The sequence below is a fragment of the Oryctolagus cuniculus genome, chromosome 1 (assembly GCF_964237555.1).
Source record: "Oryctolagus cuniculus chromosome 1, mOryCun1.1, whole genome shotgun sequence".
NCBI classification, from domain to species: Eukaryota; Metazoa; Chordata; class Mammalia; order Lagomorpha; family Leporidae; genus Oryctolagus; species Oryctolagus cuniculus.
In genome coordinates this window covers 175501496-175523219 of record NC_091432.1, presented here as the reverse complement: position 1 = coordinate 175523219, position 21724 = coordinate 175501496, and the positions used below count along the sequence as shown (strand labels likewise).

Genomic DNA, 21724 nt, shown 5'->3' with positions numbered 1-21724 from the left:
GTTTCTTAAATGAGTAATCAATAAATCTCTGTACTGTGCCATTTTCTGTTGTGTATAATTACTCTTGTTATTATTTATTTTGCTATATTTAATTAAAATATTATTTCACTTTTGAGCAACCTATGTATTTCTTTTTAAGAATATTATTTTATAGCATGGAACACAAGGGGAAAAGCATACTTGTGTAACTGGATAGAAAAAGTGGATCAATGAGGTAATATTTTAACATTTTATTTTAAAACTGCATAAAATGCTGGTATATGATAAAAAGTATGGTATTTCAACACGGTGATCAGAAAAAAGGACTATGAACTGTGGTCTCCAAAATGATGTATTTACGGATTTCAAAGGTATTGCAAGGGAAATTAGGAGGTGAAATGTATGGATGGGTCTTTCTTTTTTTAAGTGAATTGAGAGGCAGGGGAACACCATGGCAAACATAAGCTATACCAGCTATCTGTTAACAAAGTGAAGCTTTTACTTTGCCAAAGTATGACAAAGATTGTGATTTCTTAAGGTCTTGAATTTCAGACTAAATTATATATACTGACTCCCAAATGGGAAGATCCGTTTGAAAAAGTGAGTTGAGACCCTATTTATTTATAACTCCACATAATTCATTTTAACAAATGTCACTGCCTTTACAGTTGCTGACCAAAATCAGTGAATGAAAATGTTTTTACATTTTAATACTGTAGAAACACTCAATCATGTATTTTCTTTTTGGATTTATTTATTTATTTAAAAGACAGAGAGTTACAGAGAGGCAGAGGCAGAGAGAGAGAGAGAGAGAGAGAGAGAGAGAGAAGTCGTCCATGCACTGGTTCACTCCCCAGATGGCTGCAATGGCCGGAGCTACACCGATCCGAAGCCAGGAGCCAGGAGCTTTTTCCAGGTCTCCCCTGTAGGTGCAGGGCCCAAAGATGTGGGCCATCTTCTACTGCTTTCCCAGGCCATAGCAGAGAGCTGGATCAGAAGTGGAGCATCTGGGACACGAACCAGCACCCATATGGGATCCTGGCACTGCAGGTGTTGGCTTTACCGGCTATACCCCCCACTCGTGTACTTTAAAGAGATTCACTATTAAACATTATTTCCTTTACAGATAAACAGAGCATAGAGATTATTTACATCATATAGTCACCCTTTAAGTATGCTGAATACCTTTACACTATCCATTTAAATATGGAGTTGGTGCAACCCAATATTTTAAATGGAGCTGAATATTCGGACTCACAGAAAAAATTCTGTATGACTCTTCTGAGCTCTGGAAAATATGCCTGAAGCTTTATTTCTAACATATGCATGTGTAAGAAAGAAAGTAACAAAGTGACAGAAAATACAGTTAGTAATTCTATTATTTTCCAACCAGGTGGTTTTGTTCAGGTAACACATAGGAGAGTACGTGGGTCACTTGTCATCAGACCATGGACTGATTTGGATTCTGGATTTTTTCATAGTCTCCAGCATAGTGTTGATACTGATCAGTGAGGAGAGGCTGATTAGCTTCATCCATTCTGTTTCTGGCACGAATCAGGCAAGAAGCACCCACAAAAATGACTGCAATCAGCAATAAAGCAGCAACTACTGCTATGGTAATAATCTCAGATACACTAAAATTTTGACCTATTTGAAAAAGAAAATAAGAAAAATATTAAAATAGTTATCTCCAAAACTTCAACACCCCAATTAACACCCTGTTGTAGGTACTTTAACAGAAATTCTCAAATTGAATTTTTGTTGACTACATTGACTAACCTAAACACCTGTTATTTAAAAAGTACTTTCTAATTTCTTTTAAGGAGTGAACGCTATTGGAAGAGATATTGTTATTTCCATTCTAAGGTGAGGAAATGATGGCTCAAAGGACTTGAGTCACCAGTCCAACGTCACTTAGTTAGAAGACAGAGTTGGTCAGAATAAAAACTCTGCTTTTGTGGTATGCCCTACTGCCTTTGTTGAGAAAGAAACTTAAAAGTAAATAAGTTATGCATTTTAAAATCTCAGAAAAATAGCTTAGAATATCTTACTTCCTCTTCATTTAGGATAAATGAATGGAGGTGACATGCTATACAAGAAAAGTTGGGACCTATGGCATGGGCCTACACTCAAAATTGATTTGCTGTTGTTGGAAATATGATCTTTGATAATTAATCTCTCTAAGCCTCACCTCTCTGAAGGTTGCGGGTGGGAGGGACGTTATGGGGGGGAAGCCACTGTAATCCCTAAGCTGTACTTTGGAAATGTATATTCATTAAATAAAAGTTAAAAAAAAATAACCACAAAAACAAAAAAAAAATAAGATAAGACTCACCCCAAAGAACTATAAAGATTAAATGAGATAGAGCACTATATAAACAACTCAATGCATGCCAGGTCAGAGTTCTGAACATATATTAAAGTACCTCTCTTTATCCCCAAATAAAATTCAAACTGAAAATGTAAGCCTCAGCATACTGTGGTTACTTTACTTTAAAGATAATTTATATTTGGAAATTACCACAGTAAAATACATTTCAATGCTTACCTGGCCATTGAACTTCATAAGTATATCCAAGGTTGTCTGGAGCAGTAACAAACATCTCTATGTTGGTAATTGGAGGCCAGAATGGTACCATATTGTATTGTCTATTATGTCCAATAGGGGCATTTTCCAATGGAAAGGTGGATATATCTAAAATATTCCAAAGGCAACTTGTTAATATTAACATGAATATTATTCTCAAGTTGTCCAATATTCAAGGATAACATGAAAAGATGTTCTCCAATATTTTACACTGAATAAAGACATAAAGAAAGTTCATAAAGCAGAACAGGGAATTACATAAAACAACTGAAGTGCTTTGAATAAAGCACTGAAATAGCTCTCAATAGAAAAAAAGTTTTCAAAACAGAAGCTTGAGTACTTTACTATCTATGAATAACATGAAGTGTTTTGTTTCTAAATTATAGAAGAAATTGGAATAAAACTTGTTAAACTTATTTTTCAAAGCCAAAACAAAAAAGAGACTTGTAAGTGGCCATACCATCATTTGCTAAAGTATATTAAGGAATAATTATAATTGTAAAAAAGAAGGGGTTGTCCTTATATTTGTTTTTTAAAGATGTATTTATGTATTTGAGAGGCAGAGCTACAGAGAAGAGAGAGAGAGACAGAGAAAGAGAGAGAGAGAGAATCTTCTATCTGCTATATCACTCCACAAATGGCTGCAATGGCAGGGGCTGGGCCAGGCCAAAGCCAGGAGCCAGGACCTTCTTCTAGATCTCCCACATCAAGCACGTGGGCCATTCTTCTGCTGCATTCTCAAATACATTAGAAGGGAGCTGGATCAGAAATGGAGCAGCCAGGTCTTGAACTGGTGTCTATATGGCATGCTCTCCTTGCGGGTATTGGTTTTACCCCTGACACCACAGTGCAGGACCCAGGATTATCCTTATCAAGTTGAATGCTTTGGAAAGATTTGTCAAATATGAAGGGCTGAAGTGCTACATGGACTAGGAAGTGGGTCAAATGATTGTAAAGGATTAATATGCATTTAGATTGAATCACTAAACTTGTGAATTTCTTGTTTTGCTTTGTAGAAACTGACAGTATAACTGTAGATAATTCATTATGATTATAGTTATATATGTAAATACATAAGAAAAATGTGATGGCACTCCAATTAGTGAATTTATAACCAATTGACAACTGAACAAATATTTGTGCGTAGGTTATTTGTATTTTTTAAATGATTTCTGATACAGGAAAATATGTTGACTAATCCATCAATAAGTGGTCTTGACCAAGTTGAATTAGAGGTGGTTCTTCTTCTTCTTCTTTTTTTTTGACAGGCACAGTTAGGCAGTGAGAGAGAGAGAGACAGAGAAAAAGGTCTTCCTTTTTACCCTTGGTTCACCCCCAAAGTGGCCACCATGGCCGGCTTGCTGCAGCTGGCGTGCTGCGCCGATCCAAAGCCAGGAGCCAGGTGCCTCCTCCTGGTCTCCCATGTGGGTGCAGGGCCCAAGCACTTGGGCCATCCTCCACTGCCTTCCTGGGCCACAGCAGAGCTGGACTGGAAGAGGAGCAACCAGGACAGAATCCGGCGCCCCAATTGGGACTAGAACCCAGGGTGCCCGAGCCGCAGGCGGAGGATTAACCAAGTGAGTAGAAGCTCTTCTTGTGCATGTACACACCAATATACATACACACACAGAAAAAAGGAGACTACCTAATTCAGTAGAGAAGTTAGTAGATAGTTATTTTCCAGTATCGTGTTTATGTGTATGATGAATTAAAGGCACAGACCCCAAAACTTGGAATATTTTACAAGTATAGAAATCAACGATGTGTTATCAGTGAAATCACTTTCATTGTCTTAAAAAGTCATGTAAATCTCTCACAGGTGAGTAGGAATGCAGCTAAGGAAGCCTTTTAAACAATGTTTTAAAGAATACATTGAAATGAACTTGAAAGAACTTTCCTATGGTGTGATATAAAAACCAGCATTAACTTTTCAAGTCGAACAAAATTTCCATTTATGAGAGGTTATAAAGTAATAGGGGTGTGGGTTATGAGTATAAAATTTTTAATCTTTTGAGATATCAAAGAAGAGCTCTCGAAGATTTTCCTATTCATATTAAGAAGTAATGAGAACATTTGTTGAAAGATATGGGGAAGAAAAATTTGGAAAAATGGTAGTCATTTTTCAATATTAAGAATAAGAAAGGATTACCTGGCTAGCCCTAGTGAATAATAATAAAGGTCACCTTCCAGTGACTATTCTGAGATACTTGCCTACATTTTCAAAGTGGCTCTGAATCCTCGGAAATTGCTAGATATTATAGCTATTATATCCTTATTTTGAGTGTATTCTGTGTGTGTCAAATGCTTAGGCTAAACTGCTAACAGTGGCATCTTAATAATCCCCCTTGCTGAGCTTGCAAAAGACATTTGAAAATATCTCACCAGCATTGTATCTCCTTAGCCATTCATCAAAGACTGCATCAGTGAAAGTATGCAGGAGGACAAAAATAGGATCATTTGGAGACAAATGGGTTTGTCCCCCTGTTCCATTCAGGAATAGATGGGCTAAATTGTGAAGACTCCGAACAGCAGGATCGTACTTTCCTGTGGGAGCACTGTAACCTAGATTTAAAGTAAGCAGGAGAAGAGTAAAAACTATTGCAAATATTTTACTTTTCAAGTTAACAGCAGTGATTATGTTGGGAAACAGTTTTTTCCCCTAAAGCTTTTCAGGCCAAATTTTGCCTTACTACAATAGCAATGCATGTCTGTACCAAAGGTTGATGACGTTTGCTTGCTATACCCAGAGCTAGTTTGGTTTAAGCTAGTGCATGATATTCTAACTATAGCACCTAGGCTAAAAATAATGAGATGCGATGGATGCTGGCTAAAATATGTAGAACACTCTATTTTGACAAGGCTGTCAACATGGAATTAAAGGTAGTAGAAATCTCTAGTTTCTTTTAAACTGCTGACACAATTGGGAGAACAAAACTCTCATTGTCCTAGAACCTAAATTGCCAGATGTTAGTTTAGTCTCCAGCCTTACTCATTTGAATGACTCTCAGCATGTTTATTTTTGAAAAATTATTTTTGTATGAAAGTTAAAATTTTTCTGAACTTTTCTAGCATCTTTGTAACCTACTGTCAAAAATTTATATAACTTTCAATATAGATCACTATTTCCCATACATATTTTCATATATATATTCCATTGGTGGAATTCTGTAAATATCCCACTGATATTAAGGAGAAGATGAAGATAAATGCAGAGTAGGTCACAAATAAGAATGAAGGGCTCTGACACGAGGTGTCTTATTGGCTTGAGGAAACAGAAGTAGGAGAGCAGGTAAAGACAGTATATTACAAAATGAAATCAGTACTTAAAATATGTTAATCTTTTTTCTCTTAATCTTAGATTAATTGAAATAGTTACTTCTGGTTATTCATTCATTTCTTATGCATTAATTCCATTGTATTTTGATTTAGAAAACAGTTAAGATTGTCTATAATCTATATGGTGTGTTGCTAGGCCCCACTCTTTTCATACATTACATCAGAAAATCAGTGGAATTTACTTTCTGCACATTATTTAAGAGATTGACAATTACAGCCTTAGCTTATAGGTACTAGCTTAGTCAAAACATAGTGCTTATTTTTTGGATGATATCCAAATCAGTGTATTCATTTAGCTATAAAAATGAAAATAAACAGATGGAAATTGCATGCAACTTTGATAATCATAGGGGAGATAATGAAAAATAATTATCAGATAGGTATCTCAGATCATGGGATGGAAGAACCTATTCCCAATTTTTGTGGAATGTGTGGGGTGCATCTAACATGCAATTCTATATTAATTGTAATTTTTGAAAGTACCATTTATAATACAGTTAAATATACTTGCATTTCTTTAAATAGCTAAATAAATACAATAATTATTTAAAATTATAACATGTATTATAAAATACATTAATACAGATTCTGGACTTAGAAAATTTGAATCTGGCTCTAACTTACTGGCTGAACATCTTGGGAAAGTCACTTCACCTCTTTGAAGTTCAGTTTCCCCAACTTTACAATGCCTTTTTTTTTTTTTTAAAGATTTTATTTATTTTATTTGAGAGAGTTACAGACAGTGACAGGGAGAGACAAAGAGAAGGGTCTTGCATCCATTTGTTCACTCCCCAAATGGCCGCAACAGGCAGAGCTGTGCTGATCCAAAACCAGGAGCCAGGTGCTTCCTCCTGGTTTCCCACATGCGTACAGGGGCCCAAGGACCTGGGCCATCTTCTACTGCTTTCCCAGACCATAACAGAGAGCTGAACTGGAATTGGAGCAGCTGGGACTAGAACCGGCTCCCATATGGGATGCTGGCGCTGCAGGCAGAGGATTAACCTACTGCGCCACCGGCCCCTACAATGCGTTTTTAAAAAGTATTAAATAAAGAAAATCAAATTAAATATCAGGAGGTGCTAATTCAAATTTTGTATACCTTTAAATAAAGTTATAGGGTGATACCGACCTAAATTAAACATGTACCCAAATCAGATGGTCAACTAATTGTTTTTGATTCTTTTATTGTTTGTATTTTAAAATCTATTTTTATTCACAGAGTGATAGAAAGGGATAAAGATAGACAGAATTTCTATCCACCGTTTTCTCCCTAAATGTTCCCAACATTTAGGATTGGCCCAGGTGGAAACCAGGAGCCTCTGCATCCATCTCATCTCTCATGTGGGTAGCAGGGGCCACTCTTTAGAGTCACCAGCTGTGGTTTCCTGTGAGCATTAGCAGGAAACTGGGTCAGAAATGAAGCAGCTGAAGTGCAAGGTGGTGCTCCAATATGATATGTGGGCATCCTAAGCAGTAGCTTAACAGCTATGCCAGAAAGTCCATCCCTTGTTGATTTTTATTTTATTATTTTTTTATTTTTATTTTTTTCTCTTTTCTTTTTTTTAAATTTTTTATTTAGTAAATATAAATTTTCAAAGTACAGTTAATGGATTGCAATGCCCCCCCCATAATTTCCCTCCCACTCACACCCCTCCCATCTCCCGTTCCCTCTCCCATTCCATTCACATCAAGATTCATTTTCAATTACCCTGGTTGTGTTTTTAAAAGAAAATACAAATGTAAGATGTTGTTAAAGGCTTGAATATTATTTACCAAGGCTAGACTTTCATAGCTAAAATAGCTATGTTAAATATAGCATAGTTAAAATAAAAATAAAATAAAAATAGCATAGTTAAAAATATTGGCCAGCTAGCTATCAAATTTAGCTTAAACAGATTTTAGATGTTTAAGAGTTTGGAGAACAGTTCCAACCTCTTAGCTGCAATAGTGCTTCTCTTTTGATAAGTTAAAATGAGCTTTATAAAGTCTTTTTTGAGCCGTTATTTATAACCAAATCATAATAGGAAATTCCATTTATATAAGCTCCCTGGATCAATTTGGTATTCAAAGCTTTACCAAAGAAACTGATTTTGAATGCTTCAGTTTATTCTAATAACTCAGCTAGACCAGTTGGAAGCACACATTTCATTTACTTGCCTTCCACTGTGTTTCGGAAACTATTTGTGGAATTGGAATAAAAAGGAGGTGTGTCAAATACACCAACTTCCAAGCACTGGGTGACATCCTGTGGTTCAGGAAGGCGCTGCACCATCGGTCTAGCCACATTTCCAGCTGGATTCCTCCTGATTGGCCCATTCTCAGTGCCTGTGAAAAAGATGGGGTAGGTCAACGCTTAGAATCTTATTGTTGCTCTTGAAAACTCTGTATCTAATGTGACTATCGAAACATGAATTCTCCCTTGTAGAAGGGAAAAATTTTAAATGTACACTTAGTGGCATTAAAGTGAGAATATTGAAGTGACCATGTCCTACTTCAGTAAGTAGAGTAGGTATGTGATACAAAAACATCTGAAGGAAAAAAAAATGATCACACTAACAGATGCAGGTCCTTGTATTTGTTAATTTGACATATGTTCTTTCATGAAAATGTATTAAAATGAAAATTCCATAGAAAATTGAATTTTGCCAAAATAATCTCATAAACCTAAATTCCATACTGAAATCCATATTTCATATGTTACATGGGATTTTGCACCCGAATGCCATCTGTCTCAAGCCTTTAGAAAGAAGAAAACACCTTAAAGGTCTTTGAAAAGTAGTACATATTTCAATCAAAACACATTTTTAAGTTTATTCAGCAAGTAATTCAAGAAATAAACTTTTTTGAAGACAAGTTAAAAAAAACAGGCAAAAAAGAACTATGATGCTAAGTATAGATAATATGAAATAATGAAGAAATGAAGGGGAGATTGGGGGAAGCAGAGAGAGCGAGAACTCACTCCCACTTTCATTCATAAAGATGGATTTACAAACAGTTCTGAATGATATAGGAAAATTTCCACAGATGAAATAGTAGGAAATTTACAAGGCAAACATTTTACGCTCAGAAAATATAGGAGAAGATAGGCTTGCTTCTATTTATAACAAAAATCCCATCAGAAGAGGAGCTCTACCTATTCCTGTTCAGCAGTGTCTCCCTCAGTCTTGGCACAGGGCCTGGCATTTAATAGGTGTTGAAGAGTCCATGGGAAAGAGCATGTTAGCTGTAAAAAAGGACTTGTTTAGGGAATAGTTTGCCTCAAGGATGTGGGAAAGATGGCAAGCTAGGTCAGAGCCAAATTGTGAAGAAAACAAATACCAAGGCGAGAAAGTTATATTTAATTCATGAGGAAGTGGAAAGAACTTGAAGCCTTGGAGCAGTGAGAGGCTAGGAGATGGGTTAGAGCATTTTGTACCAGTCTGGCCCAGTGGTCTCAGGAGAGAACTGTGCATGGAGCAGTGGCGTAAGCAACATAATCCACTGGCCTGGGAGAGGAAATGGTACACCTTCAACTCACATTCTTTTTAACTCTTTTATTAAATGTCTATGTTGTAAACTTTATAATTAATTAATAATTAGCAATGGTGAAATAACATAATCAATTTTAAGTTATATATAAATAAAATATATGCCTGCATTGGGACGGTAAATTGAGTGTACATATTTTGGGTGTATATTATCACCAAAATCTTTCAGATACCATTAGTTAAATTATCAATTCCAACTGATGATTTAGGGAGTACTTATTAAGGGGCTATCAAAAATCCTAAAGATAATATTTATTATTTGTATTTAGAAACCCTGCACCTCAATTTGCCTTCATTGAATTTCTTACAGGAGAAATCTGATAATAAAGAAACAAATTAAACTGGTTCACTTTCAGGCTAGTGATTTTTAAATTTGTTTATACATGGGTAACTTCAGCCATTGCACCTATTAACATCCTATACACCAAAATTTTATGAAGTTTCCAGGTAGGAATAAGTGAAAAGTCCGTAATGTTTGAAAGAGAAAATAGGTTTGATCAGTATTTAAAAGGAAAAATGATGAATTAAAGAAGACATTTGAATGTTATGAATGAATATTTTAAGGTTATGCATCTATAATTCAGTTTTTCAAGCCATCAAGTTTGGTGCATCGATGGAATAGTAGAGAGATGAGATGCACTAAGTAATTGAAGACATAGGTATTGAAAATCTAATTTGACCTAAAGATTACTGGCATGGGTCTTTTATAAAAGATAGTCAGTGAAATCACAGGATTGGAGAAGACCATCCAAGATAGAAGAAAGAATAGCTATGAGGGTTAAGGAAGAGACCATAGTAAAGCACTTGGCACTCCATCAGGCATATAATGCAGGCACAATACAATTTTAACTTCTTTTTTCTTCCCATTCTCTAATAAATAAAATAGTTTGCATTTATATATTCTTAAAAATTTTTTTTTAAATTTTATTTGAAGGAAGAGAGAGAGAGAGAGTGCTTTCATTTGTTAGTTCACTGCCCAAATACCTGCAACAGCTAGGGTTGGGTCAGGATAAAGTCAGGAGTCAGAATACCATTTGAATTGGGGTAGAAGGGGCCCAAGAACTTAAGTCATTATCTGCTGCCTCCTAGAGTGGACAGGAACAGGAAGCAGACCAGAAGCAGAGTAGCTGGGTCTTGAACCAGGTGCTCTTATATGCGATGACACACACTAAAATAAGGGGGTGATCTTAAAATCTGATCATCCTAAAACAAATAATTTTTGCCATGAACTATGCTCTGATTAGATTTATTACATTAATTCACAGGAGGACCTGAGACGCAAAGGAAGTCTCTTGCACTTGTTCTCCCTTCCTAAACTTAGTAATTTTATTTCCCCATGTAAATGGTGTTTTATTTTAGCATCTAATTATTACAATGAATAGAAAATGTCTTTAAAATGTCAATTCCAAAATTGCTTGATCAGAAAGAGATGCGTATTTTGGTATTTGAAGAAATACTCATCATCAGTTTAATTTCTCTGCCACAAAGTGGGATCACTCATTTGGCATGCCAAAAAAGATGTATTCTAATTTTTAAACTTTTACAAAGGAAAATTCCACACAGTTTCACTTTTCTTATTCCTACATGGAATTAACAATCTAATGTTGCAAAAAAAATCTTAATTCCTTCTGATCTATTTAGGATATTCTTATTTATAAAAATAATTTAACATGATGTATAAAAGAACATTGACAAGTATATTTCATTAATGTGCTCATAATAATAGAATAAATCCCTACAACTCTGGTTGTTAAAGTTCTAATTAGGCAGACATGCCTGAAGAAGAAACATAAGATGGGGCATGAGGACTCTAATAATAAAGGCCTGGTGTTAGTAGCACAAGAGCAGATAACAATTTGATCCAAAGATGAGAATAATAGGAAGTTCAGGAGTAGATCTGCATGTCATAGAAACTTAATTCTGACAGAGGTGTCTCTTAGACGACTGGAGGAAGAATGCTTCAGCAACTAGTTAGGCGTTGCCCTGTGTTTTGTGAGAGCTGGAAAGCAACTAGCTGGCTAACATCTGTACAAGAGCTTCCTTTCCTGAATGATCTTACCCATATTTCCTTTTGATTTATAACTCTGAATAAGCATAAGCAATGTTTTCCAATTCTTTCACTCTCTTCTTCCCTCCCTTCTTTCCTGCCCTTTTCCCTCAGCTCCCAGAGCATTTCCAGATCTTCTTCAATGTTTCTGATTTTAGGGGGAAAATATTTTCTGTTAAATTCGGTCAGGACACATGACTGCTAAACAATGTTAAGAGGCTTGATTTTTACAACTAGACTTTTCCAAAATAAGGAAGTTAGCAATGCTCTGGACCCAAATTACTCAAGAAAAGTATTGTAAGAAAATGTAGGCACTTTCTATTTCTCCTGGAGTGCCTCACAGATTGCCTTGAATATGCTAGATGCTCATTGAGTAGCTGCTACACACTAATTCTGTGAAATAAAAGTAGGTTTTAGTATTAAGTCTCCAGTAGAATGAAGAACCTTCCAGGCAGCTCATTTAATCTTTTTGGTAAGAAATTCTGACTCCTAGCTGTAATTTGGAACTTACTGTTACAAAGTGTTCCGAGGGTATCATAATCTTCCAAAGATTCGCAGACCACTCGCCATTGAGAGAAGACGGAGTTTGGACTTATAAGACTGGAATCGAAGTTGCTTCTCGATCCCATCATGTCATCAGTGCAGATATCGCATATGTTTTTGCCAGTTGCAAAATTCCAGTAAGGAAGGGAGAAAGTAGGTTCTTGCAACATTTCCTAGATCACAGAGACTCTGTTAGTATTCTCTGCTTGTATTTACAGTCTGTCTCTTTGCTTGTCCTACTCCCGGCAGTCTGTTTCTATTAACTTTCTTAAGCCACCAAGGAACCAGTAAGTGCATGGCCAGTGTCTAAGGGGCCAGGAGAGGTTAAATACCTTATTTTACAAAGCTGGTAGTTTATTGTAAGAAGTGATTTAAGCACTGGAGTAAATGAAACTCAATTCATGCATGCACAAGTTCTTATAGAAGATTGGGTAGGAAGGGAGCTTTTTCTTTTCTTTTTTAGGTAGGTGATTTCTATTGGTTGCACCAAAAATTATAAATAGCAATACTCACTCCTTAATATTTCCACATTCTTCCATTTTCCAATCTTTAATTCAGGCATCACTGATTCAGTCTGGAGCCAAATCCAGGCTTTAAATGTATTTTGTGGAACAGTGATTTTTGTTACATTTCCGTTTTTAAATTTAATTTGAATGAACTCAGCCTTTAATTTCTGCTTTTCCCACAGGCCATATTGGCTCCTTCATTCTTACCTTATCTCTCTGGGCACTACAGGTGTATTATTCAGACACTGCTGCCTCAGAGCCTATCTACGAAGTCTCAAGCTTCTTCCTGAAACTCATACACAGGCCGGAAATGCTCAACAGGAGCACAGTAATTCTTTTTGCCCATTGTTCTTTAGGCCAGAGACATAGTTTACACTTGGAGCTAATCTCGTATTTTTTTCAAATGCTAGATTCAAGAGCACACACTTATTTTACTGGGTTCCTTAAAACATATGTTTATTTGTTACTTCTCATTTTTCTTGGCTTTTGGGGAGTTATATTTAGACAGTGGGATTTAAATGTAGGAATTATCATCCTTTTATCTTACCTCTCAAGCACTCACTACATTGCTACTGCTTTCACTTTAAATCCCTTTCTAGGAAGCATTTCCTTACCCTGGGCTATTTTTTTTTTTTTTTTTTTTTTTTGACCAAACGCTCTCCACGACCTCCCGTTATTGATCTCCAGGGGTTTGTAGTCCTCTTTTAGAAGCCATCATTGCGGTTCACAAAAATTAGTGACAGCTTCCAAGGGATCATTAAGAGTCAGCTTGTGGTTCAGCAACTGACATTTGGGAGCCCGAGCATATTCATGTGGCATTTCAAGTGTGTGTCACATTTAGATTGTAATTTGTTGGATCCCTTGTGCTGCTTGGTTTTAAAAGTGTAAGTCAGAGGTTGAAGTTTACACAGGCAAAATTGAAGCTTTTAGATACTTTCCACCTGCCCTTTCATTTTGGTGTGCCTGTGGGAAAATGGCTTAAAGGCATGAAGATTTGGAGTCGATTACAAATGACAGATTTATCTACTCATAATCTACCAAATGTCTCACTTGTATCAAAGCTATAAAATATGATGTTCAGAGTATTAGATGAATTCATTTAATCATTCTCAAACTGCATAAGGATAGATTGCTTCCCAACCAATATTTTATTCTGTGTTTTTGTGCATTAATTTTCTCTTTTCTAATCATTTTTTTTCTTGGAATATTGCTGACGCACACATCTACAAATCAGTAAATGAATCTGAACACCTTTTCTGTCTTCAAATCTCTTAAAGTTACTTTACATTTTAATTTGAAGGGAAAGATACATTGCTGTTGTTTCACACAGAAAACATTAAATTTGTGACTTTCAAGTTGAGAGTTAAAATTTAATATTACTTTTCTCAAAAAATAGAGCATTCGGGGAAGAAAAAATGATATATCTATGTTAACAAATATTTTAATCGGTTTTGAGCTTATCTACCTGAGAAATGCTTGAGTTGAACTCCTTGCCAAGAAAAGCCATTGTTTCTTAATTAAAAATAGCACCTGAATGATGTGATTTTGGGTCTTAAGTTTTTTAGGTATTTAAGATACACAACATGATGCTTTGATATGCATGTGTACTGTGAAGTGATTTCTGTACACATGCAAATTAATATCGCCATCATTTCACATAGAAATGAGATGCTTTTAAATAGGTTCCCTCTGCAAAATCATAGTAGCAGGGGTCATGGGAACTAGTTTAATGAAAAGATAACAGTCTAAATAGAAAGGAACTCTTTTCATAATTTAAATCGTATATTACACTGGAAAGCATCATTGAACTGGTATGATGAGGTATTTGTAACTGAAGCCTGAGACGTATTTACTACACAATTGCTTCATCCAGACCAGGCATGGTATGTACTCACATTTGTTAAAGAAAGACATAGCCTATGAGATTATTTTGCTTCAAGCTTTCTGAGAGTCAGTTTTCAATTTTAGAGCTGTAGAATATTTCAAAACTTTTAATTGACACCTAAAAATATTTCCACTGACTTTCCCATCAATACTACTTCTTTTCACTTCACTAATGATAATTAGTAAGTAAGTAATCAGAAGAGAGAGAAACTTTACTGAATGACAAAGGCAGACTAATAAACTGAAATTACTTAATCAACAACATGTGATCACTTGGAAAAACAATGAATTAAAATGACTCACAGCAAAGGCATCTCGTCTGTAAAGGATCTGAGACTGGAAATGTGTTGTGTTTACCTGCATGTCTCTCTCCAGCTGCAGTAGGTGGTACCTGTGCCATGTGAGGAAAGCCGGTCCTTCATGAGAAAAATCAACTTCACCAAAGCTTTCCTGCCCCGGACCAAGAAAAGTCTTTTTGACTGAGTAATAGTGTGTCCAAACAAAGTAGTTATAAATGGAAATATTCTCAAATTGTGGTGTATTGCCATCTGGCCCCAATATTTCCTCTGATCTCCTGGTGGCAATGACAAACTGAGGGTGAGCTGTGCGCTTGGCCATATCCAGGGCTCGGACGAAGTGGTTCTTTTCCTCGATACTTAAATCCAGAATATTTCTCCTGACTTTAGGGATAAAAAAGTCAAACATGAGATATCTGCTTTGTGGGAGATTGATATAGGATGCATAAAATCATGTTGTAGCACATTAAGTCCAATTCATTCATTAATGGTTATGTGTACATGTGTTCTCTGTCTTAAATTATTTTATACTTTGGAAAATAAATGAAAAATAATAGAGACCTTCCTTCAGACCTGCTTTCTTTCTGTGTCTTCACCTCTCTGCAATTTGCTCTAGGGATTCCATTTCCTTTCTGTAATCATGTGCATGTAATGATTCTGGGATTCTTTCATATTTATTTTTGCTCACTCTTGACATTTTTAAAAATTTTCTCTGTTTTTAACACCAAAATGCTTGCAAAAACAATATCGACCATGTGGTCTAGTGATTAAGAACAGAGACGTGTTCTATGACTTCTGGAAGATTTTTCTAAACTTCAGTTTTTCATCTGTAAATACGGAAAAAATAATACCTACTACATAAAGATGTATAGATAAGAGATCATACACATAGAAAGCAGTTAGATCAAGGCCTGGCATATGATAAAGACTCAATAAATGTTATTTATGCTCTTGGTCTGGTATGGCACATAGAAAGCAAGTATTTCTGGATTTTCCTATTTAATGCTGTTTAGGCTGCAGGCCAGGCTCAACATCTAAAATGCCTTATTTTGATCATCACAGTGGTAAATTTTTTGTGTGGTCCATGACAGGTAGTGGAAGAGCTTAAATAAAATACTAGAGCTAGACACAGTGTCAAGTTGATCAACTACCAGATATGTGAATCCAAACCTTCTGAAATACCTTGATGAGTTACTCAAAGGACTAGTTATAAATGCCTAGCCTATTTCTTGGCATATAGTGGTTGGCTGACAAATGTCTGGGGAAGAAATATTATCAATTAGCTTCCACCCCAACCCTTGAAGCTAAACAAGTTTCTTAATCTTTCTAAGCCTCAGTTTCTCCTACTGTGAAAAGAGTTGTTTGAACAAGATGATTGCCAGCTGTTCTTCCAGATCAAATGATATAGGATTCTGTTAAGGGCTTTGAACCTCATACAAGCCTGTACTCATTCTTATCTTGTCTTACCTGTAAGAATCCTCTGGTCACAGGCAGCTCCCCTCCAGCCAGGACGGCAAGTGCCACAGTTGTGTCCTGAGAAGTTACCATTGCAGTGGCATGTTCTATTGAAGAACCGTGTGGGCCAGGCCTCCCGATCATCTCTGCCATCATGGGGGTAATGGGGACTGTGGGGTCGGGAGTCTGCAGTCACTGCTTCACACCTGCCTCTGCCTGATGATGAGCCACAGGGGTCAGTCCCCGGCCCAGCTAGAGGGGACAGGTCTGGGCAGCACACACCACTTCTCAAAGCCTCAACGGTGGCACATTGGCGTGGGAACTGAGCCCAGGATTGCTGGAAAAGCAGCACAAGGGAAAAGATACAGTGCAGAGACAACAATTTCTGAGCTTTCATTTTCCTTGAAGCAAGAGTGCAGTACAAAGTTCTGGTTTGCAGCCCTTTGAGTAGAGAAGACTGAGGCATATAGACCAAAGTCCAGCTGTAAAGGAGGAAACAAGAAGGAATTACGGAATGTTTTTCTGTACTTTCACACATGCCATGAGTCCTTCCAAACTTACCTTCAAAATGAAGCCCACATCTGTAAAATGACATCCCAAATAATAAAAGAAGTCATTTATCTTTAAACATTTCACATGTGCAATGCCTACACAATTAAATCCTGGGCCATAGTCATTTAGGTTTCTTCATATATATATATATATATATATATATGTAAATACACACACTCACACACTTAACCTGAATATCATTCATCAAAAGCATTCATTAGCAGGTCACTGCCATTAATTACACTTATCCATGGAGCTTAAAGAAGATTGGAAGCAGATTTCCAGCAAGTTAATTTCCATGATTGGATGTCCCTTATCCTAACGGAGTTTGGGCAGGAGTCCTCTGTTCCCCACGGAGCTTCTCTACAGTACCTCCAACTCCTGTGGTGTCCTTCCGCTGAGCCTCCCTGAGAGCTGAGTGTTTTGTATTTGCTTGTCCTCTGCTGTCAGAGCCCTTAATTGCATGTGAGTGACTGCTTCATAAGTAATCCCAAATCTGCTCACCCAAACTGGGAGGGGCTGGTCCTCGTCTCCACCCTTTACTAATCCTTTTTCACATCAGTGAGATTTTCTGCCCTTTAACTGTTTGATTAGCACATGATTCTCTTCCCACTGATTTCCTTGTGATGCTGAAAGTTTTAAGAAAAGGTCAGAAGTGCTAATTTGTAACACAAGGCAGAGAAACTAGAGAGTTTTTTGTTTTCACTGGAAAGACAGTAATTTTCCCATTAGTAGTATCCCTTTGGAGGATGGAACAACATTTATTACTTTTTTTTTTTTTTTAGTTATGTAAAGATCAGGCTAGTGCTAAATTTAGTTGTGCTCTTTCTGGAAAAAAGATGTTGCCATTCTTATAAATTATAGAATCATTGTAGTGGACAGCAAAGGCATCAGGTACAATTACACCATATTGAATGACATTGGCTATCATGATGTGTGCTCGCTTTGACATTGTTGGGTACTCCAACTCCATCAGCTCCTTCTCATAAAGCTATTTTCTGTCTCTGTGGGGAAGGATCACAAGGTCACTGCTACCTCTATTGTTTAGAATAAATGGCTTGTTTCTTACTTTCTCTGCAAACATTCATAAGCCAGTGGCACTTAGGGGAAATGATTTGTGTATTCCAAGAGGAATTTTCTAATAGAGTTGAAAACTTATGCAGGAGCTTTCACTGTGGTATATCAGGTTAAGGTGCTGATTGCAATGCTGGCATTCTTCATTGGAGTGCTGGTCTAAGTCCTGGCAGCTTTGCTTTTGATCCAGCTCTTTGTTCAATGTTCCTCAGAGGGAGTAGATGATGGCCCAAGTGCTTGGGTTCCTGCCACCCATATGGGATACCTGGATGGAGTTCCTGTCTCCTAGCTTCTGCCTGGCCCTACCGTGCTGTTGAGGCCATTTAGGAGTGAACCAGCAAATGAAGGTTCTTTCTTTTCTCTATCACTGTTTTTCACTTTCTCTCTCTCTCACTCTTGAAGAAGAAAGAGGAGGAGGAGGTGGAGGAAGATGAGGAGGAGGAGGAGGGAAGTAAACAAAAACTCATGCATTTGAAGTCTATCTTCAAATGTAAAAATTTGTTTGGAATACATAATAGATGTACAAATGTTATCAGAATTCATGACCAAAGTTAGATGTCCTCCATGACTAACAGACATAAAATTGTCCAGAAAAACAAGGTAATTGAATGTATAGATACAAATAAAAACCATAATTAAGGCCAATGGTACTAAGGGTAATATACTTTTGTATTTCAGGATAATTTTCTTCTGGAGTTCTACTTAACTATAAGCCATAAAACTGTCCAGAAAATTATATAAAAGTGTGAAAGCTATGGTTATAAGCAAAGGACAACTAAGGCTATGTCTATAAATTTAGGTAAGAAAAAAATGAAAGAATCTTCTGTTTAAAGGCCCTGCCTGTGCTAACAACTGGTTTATTACAACTGCATCAAACCACAGTTATTCAGATGCCTTCTTTTACTTATTTTTAGTTTTTGGTTGCTACTTATGTGAGAACTAGTTGATGTATACACATATTAGCATATTTCCTAAACTGCTATGAAAACAGACTTATTCTGGTGATGATTAATCCTTACACAGGGGTCAACATGTTTTTCCTTTTGGGTCTCTGGGCTGTTAGAATCCCTAAAACATTTTTATGACTATATATCTAAAACTCAGTAACCAGAACTTCTTTCACTAATGTGCTGTCTCTAAAATGCTCCAAGGCTGTGGCATGAAAATACTGTAGTGATATTTTAGATTTTTAAAATGACAGTTTGATAAATTATAAGAATATACTAAGATATGTTAACCCATTTTCCTGTTAGTAGACATTTACGTTATTTTCCAGGATTCTTTTTGTGTGTGTTTTTCTTATGAATAATGCTACCATAAATAGGCTTTAAATGTTTCCTGATGACATATTTAGCACTCATTTCTTTGGCTTCAGATGAAGCAAATTTGAATGTATATAAATTATATATGTGCATGTATATATGTGAGTATGTATCATACATGTGTATATAGGTTAGAAATAATTTCTTCATGGCAAATATCTAGAGAAAGGATTATTAGTCACAAAATAATTCTAAATTACTTTCAAAATCATAACAAGTTTTTATTCACCCAAACTTTTTTTAGATTTACTTATTTATTTATTTGAAAGGCAGAGCAACAGAGAGTGAAAGAGATCTTCCATTTGCTTTTTTTTTAATTAATTAATTTATTTGAAAGTCAGAGTTACACAGAGAGAGGAGAGGAGGCAGAGAGAGGTACAGAGACAGAGGTCTTCCATCCACTGATTCACTCCCCAAATGGCAGCAACAATTGGAGCTGTGCCTATCTGAAGCCAGGAGCCAGGAGCTTCTTCTGTATCTCCCACATGGGTGCAGGGGCCTAAGGACGTGGGCCATCTTGTACTGTTTTCCCAGGCCATAGCAGAGAGCTGGACTGGAAGTGGAGCAGCTGGGTCTTGAACTGGAGCCCATATGGGATGCTAGTGCTTCAGGCCAGGGCGTTAACCCACTGTGCCACAGCGCCTGCCCCTCCATTTGCTTCTTTACTCCTCAAATGGTCACAATGAATGAACCTGGGCCAGATTGAAGGTGGGAGCCAGAAACTCCATCTGGTCTCCCATGTAGGTGGCAGGAGAACAAGCACTTGGGTAACCACCTGCTGCTTTCCCAGATGCATTAGCAGGGAGCTGAATTGGAAGCAGAACAGACAATAATCAAATTAGTTCTTTGATACAGGATGCTGGTGTCAGAAGTCGTGGCTTAACTGTGCTAAAATGCTGGCCCAAGGGGCTGGCGCAGTGGCTCACTTGTTTAATCCTTCATCTACGGCGCCAGCACCTGAGGTTCTGGTCCCGGTTACTTCTCTTCCAGTCCGGCAGTGGAGGCAGTGGAGGATGGCCAAAGTGCTTGGGCACTTGTACCCATGTGGAAGACCAGGAAGAAGCACCTGGATCCTGGCTTCAGATCAGCACAGTGCCAGCCATGGTGATGGCCATTTGAGGAGTGAACCAATGGAAGGAAGACCTTTCTCTCTGTCTCTCTCTCTCACTGTCTATAACTCTACCTGTCAAATAAAAAAAAAATGCTGGCCCCATTCAAGAAGGTTTTTTAATTATTACTTTGTATACATATATGAGGCAGAGTTTGGTAATTCAATACATATATTCAGTAGTTGATGATCAAATCAGCTTATTTAGCATTTCCATCTCTTTGACATTTTTATAATACTGCTATAATTTTTTTATGAATTCAATAGCTTGCTAACACTTAGATTAATAGATGATTGTCAATGATAAAATAATACTCCTTCATTATTGTCAGTTTTGCTCTGTTGTTTTGGCTACCCAGGGTCAATTGCAGTTTGAAAATATGAAATGGAAAATTCCAGAAAGAAGCAACTCATAAATTTTAATTCTTGGTTATTATATCTACTATTATAGTATAAAGTGTTTGCATTCAGATAATTCTTGTTTTACTTACTAATGTCCCCAAAGGACAAGAATAGTGATCCTAGAGATTGGATCTGCCAAGAACAATAATGTGCTTCTTTATGGAAAAAGGTAAAATTCCTGATTTAATAATAATTTAAAAAATAATATGCTAAGGTTGCTAATATCTAGGGTAAAAACAAATGGAAAGAAATCAGTACAGAGTTCAGTACTACCTATTGTTTCAGGTATCCACCAAGGATGAAGGGGTACTACTGTATCTCCTGAACTTTTTTTCCATTGGATAAAATATCATAAAACATTAATAACAGTGGCTATTTTTTCATGAATACTTAATTAATAATTTTTATTTTGCTGCAAGTTCTTCATTATTCCAGTAAGTCTTATGAAATTTTAATTTCATATTGCTTCCTTGGCTTACTCTTCTATGGGTTTAATGCTTAGGGCAAAGTATAATAAAAATAATGCAAGATTTTGAGCTACATTGGGAAACTGGTATGGTAATTATAGAATATCATTTCTTTACTTCTTTCACATAATTTCAAAGAATTACATTCTAATTTGAATATGGTAAAATTAACATATATTTGTTACTATTTCATAAAAATCATCTTTCTGAACTTTTGTATTTCCTATTTACTTAGGTCCATTATTATAATGAGATGTTTATCATCTGTAATCAATTTATTAGCATTTTTATATAATAAGATATTAACTCCCTGCTTATCTTTCATACATCAAATGCATTTTTAAGTTTGTAATATGTTGTTCAAAGTTTCTTTGTGGTGTGTTCATGTACATCTTAATATCACAGCCAGGGCAGGTGTAGTGTTGTAGCAGGATAAGTCACCACTTGCCATGTCAGCCATCCCATATTGGAGTGCCAGCATGAGTCCTGGCTCCTTGATTTCTGATCCAGCTTCCTGTTAATGCACCTGGGAAGGCAGCAAGAAATGGCCCATGTGCTTGGGCCCCTGCCATACGTGTGGGAGACCTGGATGGAGTTCCTGGCTCCTGACTTCTGCCGGGCCCAGGCTTGGCTGTTGGG

General features: G+C 36.6%; 1 protein-coding gene across 1 annotated transcript; it reads right to left on the bottom strand.

Moving 5' to 3' along the window:
- Positions 1 to 720: 720 nt before the first annotated feature.
- TYRP1 (tyrosinase related protein 1) lies at positions 721 to 17198 on the bottom strand. The gene is given in 8 exon segments (NM_001297495.1): positions 721 to 1626; positions 2528 to 2674; positions 4949 to 5128; positions 8060 to 8227; positions 11988 to 12192; positions 14767 to 15089; positions 16173 to 16642; positions 17085 to 17198. Coding segments are annotated over 7 exon segments (1614 nt in total). The 5' UTR covers positions 16558 to 16642; positions 17085 to 17198; the 3' UTR covers positions 721 to 1420.
- Between the last annotated feature and the right edge of the window lie 4526 nt (positions 17199 to 21724).